General features: G+C 40.4%; 1 protein-coding gene across 2 annotated transcripts in view; it reads right to left on the bottom strand.

The window, feature by feature from the left end:
- Positions 1-1,412: 1,412 nt before the first annotated feature.
- enpp2 (ectonucleotide pyrophosphatase/phosphodiesterase 2) overlaps positions 1,413-15,445 on the bottom strand; it is a 29,994-nt gene continuing 15,961 nt past the window's right edge. The window contains exons 15-25 of one of the 2 annotated variants that reach the window (XM_069655862.1): positions 14,887-15,014; positions 12,083-12,158; positions 11,826-11,913; positions 11,501-11,670; positions 7,279-7,414; positions 6,258-6,397; positions 5,182-5,317; positions 4,761-4,838; positions 4,474-4,606; positions 3,378-3,531; positions 1,413-2,696 (exon numbers count right to left, since the gene is read on the bottom strand). In XM_069655862.1, coding sequence (XP_069511963.1) covers positions 2,526-2,696; positions 3,378-3,531; positions 4,474-4,606; positions 4,761-4,838; positions 5,182-5,317; positions 6,258-6,397; positions 7,279-7,414; positions 11,501-11,670; positions 11,826-11,913; positions 12,083-12,158; positions 14,887-15,014 — 1,410 coding nt within the window. In that variant the 3' untranslated portion in view covers positions 1,413-2,525. The remainder of the gene's footprint in view (positions 2,697-3,377; positions 3,532-4,473; positions 4,607-4,760; positions 4,839-5,181; positions 5,318-6,257; positions 6,398-7,278; positions 7,415-11,500; positions 11,671-11,825; positions 11,914-12,082; positions 12,159-14,886; positions 15,015-15,445) is intronic. The other variant, XM_069655863.1, reaches the window with a different exon arrangement.

Genomic DNA, 15,445 nt, shown 5'->3' with positions numbered 1-15,445 from the left:
GATTTCAAATGAATTCAAAACATTTATTTAAAAAATAAAATTAGACACAACACATAAAACTATTTACATTGCAGTGACAAGTTTCACTTTATTTTAAGTTCTGGTGATCAACTTACCTCTGGTCTATTTTAATCAGAAGTCTCTGTTGAAAAAAGAAATCTGTGAAACAGGTGGGGAAACGTTTTGCTAGGTTGCTAGTTTTTTTTTCTTCATTATTATTATTCAGCTTTGAAAAAATGTCTGCCAGGATCATTTTACTAAGTAGACCTACCTTTTTGTGTCAATCAAAACAGAGGGGAAAAGGTTTTGGTTTATGTTTTTTTGTTGTTTGTTTAAGGCTCATTTCCGGTTTTGGTCATTATAATAATCATGTTGGCCCATAAAATAAATATACAGCCAAAAAAAAGGACACGACAGTAGTAACGCACAATACACAGTATGTAACGACCTTATATCTACCCGTGCAAAGATAAATTTAAACTCAAATGTAAGAAATCCCAAAAGTCCTATTGTGTGGTGTGGTGTGGTGTAGTGTAGTGGTGCATTTCAGCCTCTTGTGGCTGAAATTAGTATTATAACAAGAAACAAGAAACGCACACCAGTTTAATAAAAGAAAAGAAAGAGAATATAAAATAATGTTCCTGGCAAAAAACACTTTAAAATGTTCCTAGGCCATAAACACAGGTGTGAAAACAATGTAGACTAGACTCAGAAAATGGAGTACCACTTTCCTCTCAGGGCTTCCAAGTATCAGCTTAGATGGGTCCTGCATTAAAGCTACTCTGGTGGTCATGCTTTTTAAGACGCTTACCATAAATTGTAGGTCATGTGTACCTTTACCCAATGAAAAATAGGGTCTGACTTATATCTGATAATTTCATGTCTGATTATCTTTAGGGAATCTTAAAGATATTAGATCTATGTCATATTACATCATGGGTACTTCATGGTATAAACTAACATACATATAATTCTAACTTTTCTAGCTTTATGCTGTGTAAAAAAACACAAAGAAAACATAGTCAGGGCACAACATTTCGAAAATGGATCAACACAATTATAAATGTTTCTTCATTTTCATCTTTCTATTGCATTCACATTTTTTTTAATAATTGTATCAGTCTTAGACTTTCTTACTTAACCAATCTGTTGTTTTATACCTTGATTCCACAATCCTTAGGGACAGGCTCAGGGTTCTCATTGGTCACACACATTGTCTCCAGATAACACAAAGCCCACTCTTCTCAATCCAATCAGACTACATTGACAACAGGTTCTACAAGTGTAAACAAGGGGGCAGTACTGGGTCTGTGCTGTGTGCAGTCTACAGCTGAAATATTGACTGTAAGTCTGTTGGAAAAACTGAATACACACCACATCTCATTTAGTAAAAATACTTGTTTATTGTGATGGAAGCATAAATAGGACAGTCTCACAGGTGGTACATGTTTCAGGGAAAACATCAATAAAAACATTATCTTTGACATTATTGTTATTGTGCACCGAAGTCAACGTCACAACACACACACAAACAAAAACCGAAAATATCTTCAATTCAACATTATTCACACAAACAACAACAACATTGCATTATCATTTCATTAAAAAAATAGAGGAAATTCTTCTTAATCACTGAACATAATAATAAAGAGAATGTTCAATGGAGACGTAGTGAAATGAGTTCTGTCAAAAGAGTGGGTCAATATCATGTAGGAAACTCATCACATTAGTTAAACAATCCGGATTTTATACCTCACTTCTGATTCTGTTGATAGTTGTGATGTGTGATTGAAGACTCTTCAGCATTTTGGACTTTGTTTTTAATGTATCACACAATATAAAATTGGAGGACACGAATAAAACTGCTAGCAGTTCAAAATTAACATTTTATGGAATACAATGAATATTAAACACTATCAGTATGTGCAGACAGGACTACTGCTCAGTGGGCTCTTGGCCCTCAGGGACCCCATATAATGGCAAATCTTCCATTGTCCACTATTTATGTACAGTCTATGGTTGCGTCTTCATTGTGTACCGCAGTATAAAAAAGTCTTATGCTCAGGTGGTCGAGGTTTGAGGTGATGCATTTTCAATAATAAAGCCACTTTATTAATTAAAAAAATGTTTACACAAATTGCTTTTAAATAGGAAACCTGATGCCAGATAAAAGGATTACTGTTATTTTTTGGTCTTCTTTGGTGTAAGTTAATCCATCTCTAATGTGTCTCCTGTGTTCACTGTAAAACATACGTGTTTTTGCTTTCCTACCATTAAAAAAAAAGTACCACAGCTAGTAGCTCAATGGTGTTAAAGCTGAGTCTTAACAGATGAATGAAGTTAAGATGAAACCAAATGGACCCACGGTGTGGATGTTGCAGAGCAGCTGCAGGGCACCTAAGCATCCAGCGAGAGCTAACCCTGCTGTAAGACAGTGTATTAGAGATGATCACATCTCTGATTATACCACATTCATCCACCACGGTTGAAAAAGATCAGTGACGTTGTAACAGAGCCAACAGAGATCAGATCTCGCTCTCGTAGGTGTGCATGTAGGTCTTGAGCGAGAGGATTTCTGCGTAGCTCCGGGTGGTTCTGCGGTACAGGTCCAAGCCTGTCAGGATCTCCACATCTCTGACTCGAGCCGTGTGCATCTTCATCAGGTCCTCCACCCAGCGTGACTCCTCCTCTGAGCTCTGCAGGGAGGCAGTGAGGAGCACAGAAGCATTAGCATGGATTTACCCTCCTGAAGCCTTCCATCACCTCTCACACTGAGGACATTTGACTTCGAAGGAATAGTCCAACATATTTCACATTCCAATGTGACTGATGAGAAAAGCGATAACACTGTCATGTCTGTGTGCTACATACAGAGCTGGATGTGGTTAGCTTAGCTTAGCATTAAAACTGGCAAAAGGGGGAAACAGTTAGCCTGGGTCCTTGAAAGTGACACCCCTGACAACACCTCTGAAGCTTGTTTCAGCTCGTTTGTTTCAAACTTTCCCAAAAACTACAAACTCTTATTTTGTGCACAGATTAAAAAGTAAGATTAATTTGGTGATTAAACAGCTTTGGAGCATTTTGTAGATGTATTTGCACACAAACCGCCTAGCTTTCCCTGTTTCTGCTGTATTCCAAGCTAGGCTTACTGCATTCAGATATAAAGCTAACAAGCATGTTTTTCAATTTGCACCGTTTGTTCATTTAATGGTTCAAATATGTAAATGTAGAATCAGATGTTATGCTCAGGTCACAAGGTGGTGTAAAAAAATACGCATTTCTTTTCATTTATGAGTATGGCATCTAGAGAGGATATACACTGACTGGACCAGGTCTTATTAGGTTATAAAAAACATTTGGGATGGGATGTTCCTTACGTTGCAGGTCTCGTCGTTGCTGGGTCTGTGCGGCAGGATGAAGGCAGCGCTGCTCAGCGGGCCGCTGCATGAGTCTGCAGCTTGTGTGAAGTCCAAGCAGCTGGTCAGGACCACAAAGTAGTGTGTGGGGACGGGTATCATCCCACTGACATACCTAAAAAGAAGAATTTGCTTTACCTTTCCTTTTTGCAAGGATTCATTTTTATTTATAAAATTCATCCGTCAATAATTATACATAATTGTACAACAGTTAGCTCCAACCAAGTTATCTTATCTCATTCGACAAGAGGCATTCCATGAGTGCTGATATAAGAGAACAACATCCCTGGGACTTTTCACTCTGTGTATCCCAGCACATTACAGCAGACTGTGTATGTACATTAAGCAAGCTGGTAACTACAGCCTTGTGCCTATAACACCACTCCCTCTCATGTGATATTGCTTAATTATGTCACAAACAATGCTTAAAAAATAAATGTAATTGGCTGGAATCATGATATGTTAAATTATTTCTAATGCTCTGTCGGTGGTCTTGTGTAGACTCCTCTATGTTTTGTAGAATGCCTTTATGTCAGTGTTAGTAGTTCTTAAAAATACAGCATGTTACACTGGAAGGTATATTGTCAGTTTTACGACATTACATAGAGACCCCTACACAGAGATAGACTTTTTTTCTTAAACCAGAAACAACCGATCACATCGCTGTTTCCCAAGTCACCAGCCTATTTTGATAAAACATAAATTTTCCTTGCAACTCCTGTGTTCTGTGTGGTAAAATTACTGTAAACTACTGTTATTTTTCAGTGGAGTCTGGTGGCTTTTAAAGAGAGATGTTTTTCTGGTTTTACTCATTAACTGAGGATGTCGGATTTTCCGAATAGCAGTCTGAGCTTGTAAAAAAAACAGACAGTTTTAGTTGACATACTTTGATCATTTGCCCCAAAAGATTATGTCGAAGCCATTACAGCTTGTTTTGCAGCTGCTGGCTGAAGCAAGCTGTTGGAGAATCTTTTTGCACCACAAAAATTAAATTTAAAAATATTGTGGCATTCAAATGGAATTCAAAGTGAAATCAAAAGCAAAAAGAGATTCTTACTCTTTTATCTTCTCAGCTGAGTCCCTGACACCATCATAGTCATAGTCAAATATTGGTCCAATGAGCACGTTCACCCCGTTTCTCTCAGTGGCATATTTCTTCACCAGCGCTCTCTGGAAGTATCCCCATATTCCTGAGAGAGAGAGGGAGAGGGAGAGAGATGGAAGAGACAAAGAGTGATGTGACATTCAAATATTTAAAATGGGATGGGAGATGAAGAGGAAACATGTGTCAGTAATTTTATCTGCAATAATTTGACCCCATGGAGAAATCTCTGATAGACATACTCTTGAATGCAGGATACATGGGGACGGTGTTAGTGATGAGGACAGCATCGTATTTTTTGTCCATGGTTGAGGACAATTCTGCAAACAAAGTAAAAAGAAACATAAATAGGTTCAGTAATGTTCTCAGGTATCAGCAATGAAGCTGGTGTGTAATGTAACTATAGCTGAGAGGAATGATCAACTAACATACAAAAATAAGACCCAGGCTGTAAAATAATACTGAACTTCTGTCATGATACACCAAGCATGAGGCGTGTGACAAAAGACCGCGACTATAATCAAAGTCAAACTTGTGAATTTGGCTCAGCAATTGTCCAAGAGCCCAACATACAGAATGTTAAGTGGAAAGTGACAAAATAATTACTTGATTTGATTTTGTCCCTGTATTTCATTGTTTAAGCTGTGGTGTTGTGTGACTCACGTGGTGGGAAGAGGAAGGCGTAGGAGATCTGTTTGTCTGCTCTGTAGTTGGTGCAGGACTGACTGTAGGCTGGAGGGACTCTGCTATCAGGTCTCACACAGTTAGACAGAGCCTCAGGCAGAGGCGACACTTCCACCTGCAGGAATGCACACGCACGCAAAAGGTTGATGGTGAGTTGTCTGTTTTGTGAGAGGGTGCTATGAAGAAGGGCAAAACTACTCTTGTCAGCAGAGGGCGCTTGGAGCACACAGAGAGAGGAACTGATTGTGCAAATGACGATAGAAGCATGGAATTTAGTGTGTTTGTTCTCCAAAGGTTAATAATGATATCTGTCAGACTGGACATTTCAAATTACAATTTTGAAATGTGAAACATCTTTAAAGAAAGCCTGCAAAAATGTGTATAGTAGGCTGATTTGAATGATCTCAGAATTTTTTACTAGTTTAACACTTGATGATTAATGATTGTAGTCATGTCATTTGTAATGGAACAGAAGCAAATTTGCCACCAAATTTGAATATGAAATGACCAATGAGGCAGATTTGATCAATAGTTCCTGGAGAACAGACAAGTAAATGTAATGCTTGTTGTGGATCAGTGGTAATTGGAAGGTTGAGGGTTCAATCCCTGACTGCTACAGTCACATGTCGAAGTGTCTCCGGGCAGGACACTGAACAAATTGCTCCCAAAGAAGCGCAGCCATTGGGTATGAATGTGAATAGATACTCAACGGAAATTGGCCTCTTGTCATCAGTGTGTGAATATGTGTGTGATTGGATGAATCTTACATGTAGTGTCGAAGCACTTTGAGAGGTCTGAAGACTAGAAAAGTGCTATATAAGTACAATCCATTTACCATTTACATAATTTAATCAATTTTCTGCGAGCTTCTCCACTACTGTAACCACTTGGAAAAATCTTCCTTCCTACATCCCTTATTGTTCAAAATATCTGCTTCATAGTGGTGTATGACTCCCTTAAAGCTGCCCTTTGAATAAACAACCTTTATTGACTGTTTAAGATGAACAATAAACATTCATGACAATCCTGCTCAAAGAGCAAAGGACGAGCAGTACCTGTCTGCTGACGGTGTACGACGTCCAGAGAGGCATAGAGAGAGCCTCGCTGTAGCCGCTGATGTAGTCACTGTGGTGGAGGATGGAGTATTTGGTACGGAAGAGTACAGCAGGTCGACCGTGTGGCAGGTTCCTGCTGTCTGAGAGAGGAAAGAGCAGAGCAACAGCAGAGGAGACGCAGGTTTGTAAGGACATGCTTACAAAACAGTAGAAAAAAATCCTAGCAATGACGCAGGACGCATCACTGTATCATGATGCAGTTGTACAGAAGACATTGTTAATGATTGTTACTGACTCTGTCCACTTACAAAGTCACTGTGAGATGGTTATTTAAAGAGGATCCATAAAATTATTTCACTTCTTTGACTTGAATATATAAAGATGAATTTTTTAAACCTGGTTCCCATTTTTTCACATATCTTGGGGTTTAAATGACTAAAGTTTTCTGTCTGCTCCAAGAGATTGCTTCAGCCAACAGCCCCAAAAACGCACTGAAATGACTGAACGTTTATGTCCAGGAAAAAAGTTTTGGACCTCACAGGAGCAGGAGTTTCTGGCAACTGCTGACTCAGTCTGTAAGTTTGTTGTTATAATGACTTTGGTGTTTCAAACAACAATAACAGAAAAAGTGGTAGACCAGAAACTCTGCTGTTCTGTCAGGTAAAATTACTGTTTTTGTCAATTTGTTACAGTTTTTGGCTTTGGAGACAACAATGTTCATGATAGAAATGCAGGACTTTTCCTTCACAAAAGATATCTATCTTTGTAGGGGTCCTTTCCATAATGTTGTCAGAGACGTATAATAACAATCTGAGCCTGTCAGAGGGGGAAAAGAAAAATACTTCTAATTGCAGCCATTAGAGGTTATTTTGCGGCTGCTGGCTGAAGCGATTTACTGGAGCAATTTTAAAGCTTTGTGCACCTGTTGATCCTTTTGATCCCCCCCCCCAAAAAAACACCAGTGTTCCCCCTTAAATAATACACTTATCTATCACATTTAGTAGCATGATGAAAGACTGACCATCCATAGCTTGCCTCAGTCGCTGGTTTAGCTCCTCCACTTTGTTCTGTAAGAGACAGAGCCACAGTGACTCCAGGTTATAGCCTCGTACAAGGGTCACTTTCAAACCTCTCTGGCCCCTACTTTTTACACGCAACTGCAAAAAGATCGGAGATTGAAACAATCTCTTGCCAGAGATTTGCATGAAAATCACAAACACAGTGTAGATGAGAAGACACACACTGCAGAGAAGGGCTGGGGCCAACTCACTTTCAATCCAAGCAATTCAGGAGGTAGATCCTTAAGGTACTCTGACAATAAACTGGGAGGTTTTTTAGTATGACCAAAAGAGAGACTGCCTTTCATTTAGCAAACAGCTATAGATGAAATGAATTGACTGACTTGAAAGTGAACGGTCTCCAGCTCTGCAGCAGAAAGCGAAAAGGCAACACGGTTATTTCAGGTGATAAGATCCATTTTTACAAGTCAAACATGCTTTCTGACACACACACACACACACACACACACACACACACACACACAGTCATCAAATAATCATGGATGGCCCATGCAGATGATTCTTTTCACAGGTCTGCTGTGTGAAAAGAAAGTTATATTTCACTGACAAAGCAAAACAGACAAATAACCACATGTGTTAGAAACCCCTTCAGTCACTTGCTGGGCCATCTTGAGGATGTGTGATATACACCCATCAGCCATAACATTATGACCACCTGCCTAATATTGTGTAGGTCCACCTTTTGCCGCCAAAACAGCAAACAGCCCTGACCCATCGAGCCAGACCAGACCTCTGAAGGTGTTCTGTGGTATCTGGCACGACGTTAGCAGCAGATCCTTTAAGTCCTGTAAGTTGCAAGGTGGGGCCTCCGTGAATCGGACTTGTTTGTCCAGTTCATCCCACAGATGCTCGATGGTGCATCCTAGTGCCATGTCTTCCCCCAGTAAGCGACGCACACGCACATGGGTCATCCACATGATGTAAAAGAAAACGTGATTCATCAGACCAGGCCTCCTTCTTCAATCGCTCCGTGGTTCAGTTCTGATGCTCACGTGCCCATTGTAGGCGCTTTCAGTGGTGGACAGGGGTCAGCATGGGCACCGTGACCAGTCTGTGGCTACACAGCCCCATACGCAACAAACTGCGATGCTCTGAGTATTCTGACACACAGAGCATCACATATCAGAACCAGCATTAACTTTTTCAGCAATTTGAGCTTCAGTATCTCTTCTGTTGGATCGGACCACACCGGCCTGCCTTTGCTTCCCACGTGCATCAATGAGCCTTGGCCGCTGGTCATAATGTTATGGCTGATCGTCTATGTGTTACTACTACCACCACTCAGCTGGCCTTTTACAGCCTGGACAGGGCTTCTACAATGTTGAATTGGACTTCACGTAAAGCATTCAAAAGCAGCTTTTCTATCTGATCTCACCTCAATCCAAAGTCTATAGACTGAAGGGATTTCAGATGAAAAGAGCTTTCTGCTTGCATATGTTGCAGTAAAAAAAACATTGAGCTTTGTTTCCATAAAAAAACAATAAGATGCATTCATAGGTAAAATGTATGTGATACGCAACAATAAAGGGGGACGGAGCTTTTTCTCGGAAGAGCAATTCTGGTATGTTTAAACATGAGCCCTTTTTTAAACATATTTGGTGTCTAATAGACAAATAGGTACAAAAAGTTTTGGTATTGCTTGAGCAGATTGCTTCTAGCCGTGAGGCAGTCTGTAAAGGCTGAATCTCTCACTGTAAGTATGCCCGATCAACGTCCACTTAAAGTGCTTTTCTGCCACTGACAGGCTCAGAGTGTTTTGATAAGTGTCAAACAAGTGTAAAAAATTACAGAATCCCGACAGAAATATAATTTTTTTGTAAAATAACATCGAGAAACAGACATTACATCGCTGTCAAAGGCGCCAGACTCCATTGACAAAAAAAACAGTACCTTTACCTCACAGCCCACTGGAGTTAATTGTCTACTGCTCCCGAGATCAGTCAGTTGGTTCATGTTGTTGTGTGATACGCACATATTGTGCCGGATCAGAGCTAACCCTCAAAAACATCAAAGTCACACAATAACACAAACAATCCAACCAATAGAGACAGTAGAAGATCAGCAACTCTATACTGTGTTCTGTAAGGTAACATTTCTGTTTGTCACTGGAGGCTGGTGGCTTTATAGGGAGTAATGTTACAGCTGTTTAAAAGTGTGGGATAAAAGGAGAGCATACATTAAGAAAGGATCCTTTCTGTTATTTTTATAACTTTAAGTACACACACTTTTAGTGGACAACTTTATCTACCTATCAGTCATTTAGACCCAAAATGTGCAAAAATAGGGCCCATGTTTAATTATTCCCTGATTTCCCCTTTATATTGTCTCATGTTTGACCACAAGAGAATCGAGAAGTTGGCCTCTTGCCAGCAGCACAGTGAGGTTAGTTATATTTAGTTTGAGTGTGTGAGGGTCTCATTTGGCTTGGGGGAGTCAATTAAGTGTCCAATAATTCTTACATGACTGTGAGTACAGAAGAGGGAGCTGTAACATAAGATGCAACCCTGGAAGTCATGATCTACAGGAAACTGTTTGAGAACATGCTGACTGGCAGTTTTACCGACATTTACGTCAACAACGCCTGTTTAATCATTTATATATGCTGAAAGCGAATCACTGACAGCTACTGTAGATGACTATAGTATTACTGTAAGCAGCAATCACATATTCTAACAGCAAAACTGCCCCGTTGCATAGACTCAAAAAGTTGTCCATGCATGTTTATCATCACATAAAAGTAACATATGATCATTTTGGAGATTGGCTTGTTGATCAGCTCACCTAAAAGTGATGTGAACAGACCGTGGATCATTCATGAATCACTCTTACCTACCTCGTTCTTTCACATTATGTTTAGGGACATTTATAACCTTGTGCTTACAGAGTGGAGTTTTTCCTCAGGCATTAACATCAGGCGAAAATACATAGCTTTCCTCCTTGTGTTATTGTTCTTCTGGAGGCATCTTTGTTAAATACATCTTTTTCATAAAGGTATTAAAGTTTCAGACATAGATAGTTAATTAAAACTATATATATATATATATATAATATTTATATCTCATGTTGCCCATCTATGTTAAACTAACTGTCTGAACTATAAAAATGAGGTCCTGCTTGTACTAAACACATGACATATACTACATGCCATCCATATCAGATATCAACTAGTTCAATAGTCTTCCAAGCACTCATAAACTAAATGTCCCATTTACCCATTCACACACACATTCACACACTGATGGCAAAGTCCTAAGTGCTCCAATAATCTACAATCCAAAGTCTCTCTGTACATTCATACCCAATGGCGATGGTTCCGACACTTCAAAATGTGGACTGCAGCAGTCAAACCCCCAACCTTCCGATTGAGAGACGACCGACTCTACCACTCAGACACCCTTTAAACTGTATAGAATAGAAATTGTTTGCTTGTTGTGATGTCCTTCAAATTTTTCATTTCAATTTTCAATGCTGTATGTCCCTTGAATCTGTACAGCATAACCTAATAGGTTATAAAGTTATGCTCATGTCAGGTATTTCATGCTTTGATGGGATAAATGGTAAATGGACTGTACTCATATAGCGCTTTTCTAGTCTTAGCGACTACTCAAAGCTGCTTTTACACTACAAGTCACATTCACCCATTCACACACACATTCACCCACACATTCACACACTGATGGCAGAGGCTGCTACGTAAAGTGCCCAACTGTCAATCAGATATCACATTCATACCCGTTGGCTATGCCACCGGGAGCAATTTGGGGTTCAGTATCTTGCCCAAGGACACTTCAACATGTAGCCTGAGGGAGCTGGGGGTCAAACCTCCGACCTTCCGATTGAAAGACGACCTACTCTACTACTGAGCCACAGCCAATAAGGCAAACAATGATCTCATGCCACCAGTTTGCAGAGCTAAGATGTGTCCGTTTAAGTTGACATAGCTAAGCAATAGCTCACTGATTGATTTAGTGAATTATGACACATTTTATATAAAGTATTAGCATGCAGCACCATGGCAGGTGAATGATCAGGAAGATTCGGGTGTCACTGTTATCATTATTCCAGGTGAACTGACAGACAAGCCAATCTCCTACAAACTGGTGTTCCTTTCAGCAGTCTACAGGAAGCTGGTTCCGGGTCTGCCACTGAGTCAACATGGCTGACCTTATCTTCACAGCTGCAGCCCAGGTCATCTGCCCCTGCTAGAACAAGACCAGAGGCTGCTGGCCTGGAAACCTCCTCTGGCATGGTGGGTCTGTAGGGGGGGCCTCTCAGCAGGTGGTTCAGGCTGCCGTGGGTTCCATTATTGGGAGCAGGTTTCAGACCCAGAAGATCTGAGAGGGAGAGGGATCATTTCACTGTCAATATATGTGAAGTAGTCACACGTCAAACACCGTTGATGTTGGAACAACTCAAATAATCATTCACACACAGGACACATCCACTGTTGCACCCAAGAACACAAAGGGGACACAAAAATCTGTCTTACCACACATAACATTGTAAAGCTCAATGTTTTCAAAGGCTGGAACTTTAGTCTTGAATTTAAACGTTGGTCCATACCCCAAGAAAATCGTCTGAAAGTTACAGTTAAGTATAAAATATCAGCAATTAGTATATCACAGTTTCAGATGTCCCAGGTGTCAAACACATATGTGATTTGGGTTTAAAAGCATTGCTTTTGAAAAAGAGACATCCTACAGGCCGACAGAATAGTAAATAATATCAGTTTATAATCAACAGTACCTGCATGCTGTTGATCTTATTGTCGTAACCATGGTCACCAGAGAAGCCACAGTGCCTCCTCCCTTCAGGAACTTTCCTGTATTGAACCAAAAATTGAGTACATCACATAAATAACTTCTGCAGGTATATTCTGATAGTGAATACACAGACACCAGTCAATGAAATGTTTTCCAGCTCCACCTGCGCATCTCGCTAAATTCCCAGGTGAGAAGGGATATATAATCCCTCTAGAGTTCTGGGTTTACCCTGTTGTCTTGTACCAGTTGGATGTGCCAGGAAACATCCAAAAGAAGGTACTCTGGAGGATCCTGATCAGATATCCAACCCACCTCAGCTGGCTCCTCTCAATGCAAACAAACATCGGATCTACTCCCTGCTCACTGAGCTCAGCCGTTAAGGACGCCTGTATCTGCTTTCTCATCTTTTGGTCAAACACAAAGCTCATGACTTCCAGTGAGCGTTGGAAATTATATCGAATGGTAATTTGAAAACTTTGCCTCCTGGCTCAGCTCTCCACAACTGCCAGGTACAACGCCAACATTACTGCTAACTCCTTCCCTTGTAGCAGTAACTCAATACCGACCCCGAGGGAGTAATCCAAGCTTTCTGGGTAGAGGATCATGGCCTCAGACTTGGGGATGGTGATTTACATCCCTGTCGCCTCAAACTCACCTATAAACCACCCCAGGGTGCGCGCTGGGTTTAACACCACCAATGTCACCTACATCAGCCCTCAGCTCAGGACAACACTCCTTCATACAACTCAACCACAGTCCTCTAATTGAAAAACAGCCACTTCTTATTAAGTGTCCATTAAAACACTACTTCCAGTTATACTCCTTAATATATGTGTGTGTGTATGTGTGTGTGCGTGTATTCCTAGGGGGTGAAGCCACAAGCATGTGAAAAATGTAAATGACGAGCTGACGGGGAATTGAGACAAACTCAGTGTTTCATTTGGTGTGAAAAGTAAGTTGGTTTAGGACTAATGCTGACATTGACTAATGTACATGTGTCTGTGTGTGTGTGTGTGTGTGTGTCTGTGTGTGTGTGTTTGAGTGTAAACGCTCCAACACTTTGTGTACAGCTCCGGTGCCAGCGATTAGCCTGTCTGTCTATCTGAGCTGCACAGAAACCTCAAAGATCTCTTTCATTTAGCAGCCTGGCCTGTGTGTGTGTGTGTGTGTGTGTGTGTGTGTGTGTGCATGTGTACGTGTGTGTGTGTCTACTGAGACAGAAGGTAGCTCTCCCACGTTTCACCAACCAAAACAGCATGGCAGACACACACACACACACACACACACACACACACACACGCACAAGGCACAGTAAGCTGAGGCGGTTTGTTTTCACTCTCGCTCGTGATGACTTCATGGTTTACGTTGTCACTGATCGCTGCACTCCGACTGTTCGGTATTCCACATCAAACATCCGTCAGAGTTAATTTTGGAACGTCATTAACGTTTCAGCTGCTGCATTTTTTTTAAAGATGTGTTTTTTTTCACGAGTGTGGCTGGGGACAGCACATCTTAAAGCCTTTCAGCACGACGTGTGTTAATGATGCATTGATAGCAGCCTGTGTTGACATAAAATGTGTTTTTAAGTAAAGCAAGATGTGCAGTAAAAAGGCTCAGTGATGGGTGGGCTGAAAATGCCACATCAACACTGACTCACTGTACAGAACATCAGAGCACTTTACTGGTAGCAGATGCAGCAACAAATCTAAACTACATTAGTTTGAACTTGTTTCTCACCTGCTGACTGGTTTGGATTTATAACTTTGAACTTTTGACTGTTTGCACTTTTTCACTCTCCCTTCATTTACAGTAACCTTACTCTTCTAGGTCATTCTTAAAAAATGAATTTTAAGCAGGAACGCAGTCGGTGAGGGGCGCAAAAGAGGAGGAATGCATCGTCTGTAATTCAATCGGCTATCATTTTCACAAGTCTTTTATCAATCACTATACCACTGAGTGCAAATATGTGTATAATGACGTGTTGAACAATCAAGTCGGTGCGCCAGTCTAGCTCAGCGGTTACAGCGTGTGCCCCATGTAAGGAGCCCGTGCCCCAGAGGCTAAATAGACATCGGACAGTAGCAGACAGATTCATGACACCACCCATTTCAAACCCTCATAGATCAATAAACCTGCACACTACACCTGTGACATCAGAAGGGTGTAGTGCTTAGGCTTTAGGGTAGAGACTGGGATTGAAGGCACAATCGACGACTATGACCCTCTGCCATTTGCTGCAGTTCATCCCCCACTCTCTCTTCCCACATTTCCGACTCTATCCACAACATTGTCAAGTTTCAAGTTGCTTGTTGATTTGTAAACAATGACCAATGGGCAGAAGAGGAAGTCTTGGTCAAAATATCCTTATACATACATACTTTATGGATAACCATGGATACTATAATATCTTGGATTACTTTTGATCCTGATATAACACTTCATCATCATCATCACATTCAGAATGTAACGATTATGAGGCAAAATCTGAAGGTAGGAGCACCATTTATTGATTTGTTGGTGGATTTATTGGACATTAATCCTAACTGCAAATATTCAGGCCCTGACTCATGCAGTCCGTCTGTGGTGTCTGTGTATTTTGGTTTGGTTTTGGTTTAAGACTCTGATAAGGGCTAGGAATTCATAAGCACACTGAAAAGGAGGCTTTGGTCTGTCTGTGAGCTTCATGAAAACACAGTTGAAACAGTTTTCACTACAGTGAAGTCTGAGGTTATCAAAAGTTTCATAGTTTCATATTTTATACTTTCAGTAATCATGGTGGTACGGTACCTGGCAATGTGCCACTTCCTCTCCACCAGTAGGTGAATGTCTTCGATGCGGCGGTTGTTGGCGTAGTGCAGTCTCTTCGGCAGGTGCTGCTTCAAGTACGGCTTAAAGTGCTGGTCTGCTTTCTTACACTGCAACACAGAGACAATCAGAGAGGTGACTGACTTATTTCAAACCTGATTATTTACTTATAATCAATATATTTGTGTGATACTGACTTAGCAGTACATGTTTCTGAGCATTATTAATGACTGCCACATACTCCTGCAACTCTTTATAGACAAACTCATATAATAATATACATGTGTTTTTACATACTTGACATAATTTAAGTTTCTATTTGAACTTTTCTGTAAAGATTTTTGTTATATATATTGTAGTATAATTAATGTATTTTTACATATGTATTTATTATATAATTATTATATGTATTATTATATTTTTCAATACTTATTGTTGTTATATATTGCAGTATAAGGCAAACATGTTCTTAAAGCTTATATTTCTATTCTTGATTGGGACAAACTTTAACGTGACTCAGTTTCCCATCATGGATCAATGA

The sequence above is a fragment of the Semicossyphus pulcher genome, unplaced genomic scaffold (assembly GCF_022749685.1).
Source record: "Semicossyphus pulcher isolate SPU_LCO1_2020_fin unplaced genomic scaffold, fSemPul1.0.p SCAF_9, whole genome shotgun sequence".
Taxonomy (NCBI): domain Eukaryota; kingdom Metazoa; phylum Chordata; class Actinopteri; order Labriformes; family Labridae; genus Semicossyphus; species Semicossyphus pulcher.
This window is presented reverse-complemented; position numbering and strand designations above follow the sequence as displayed.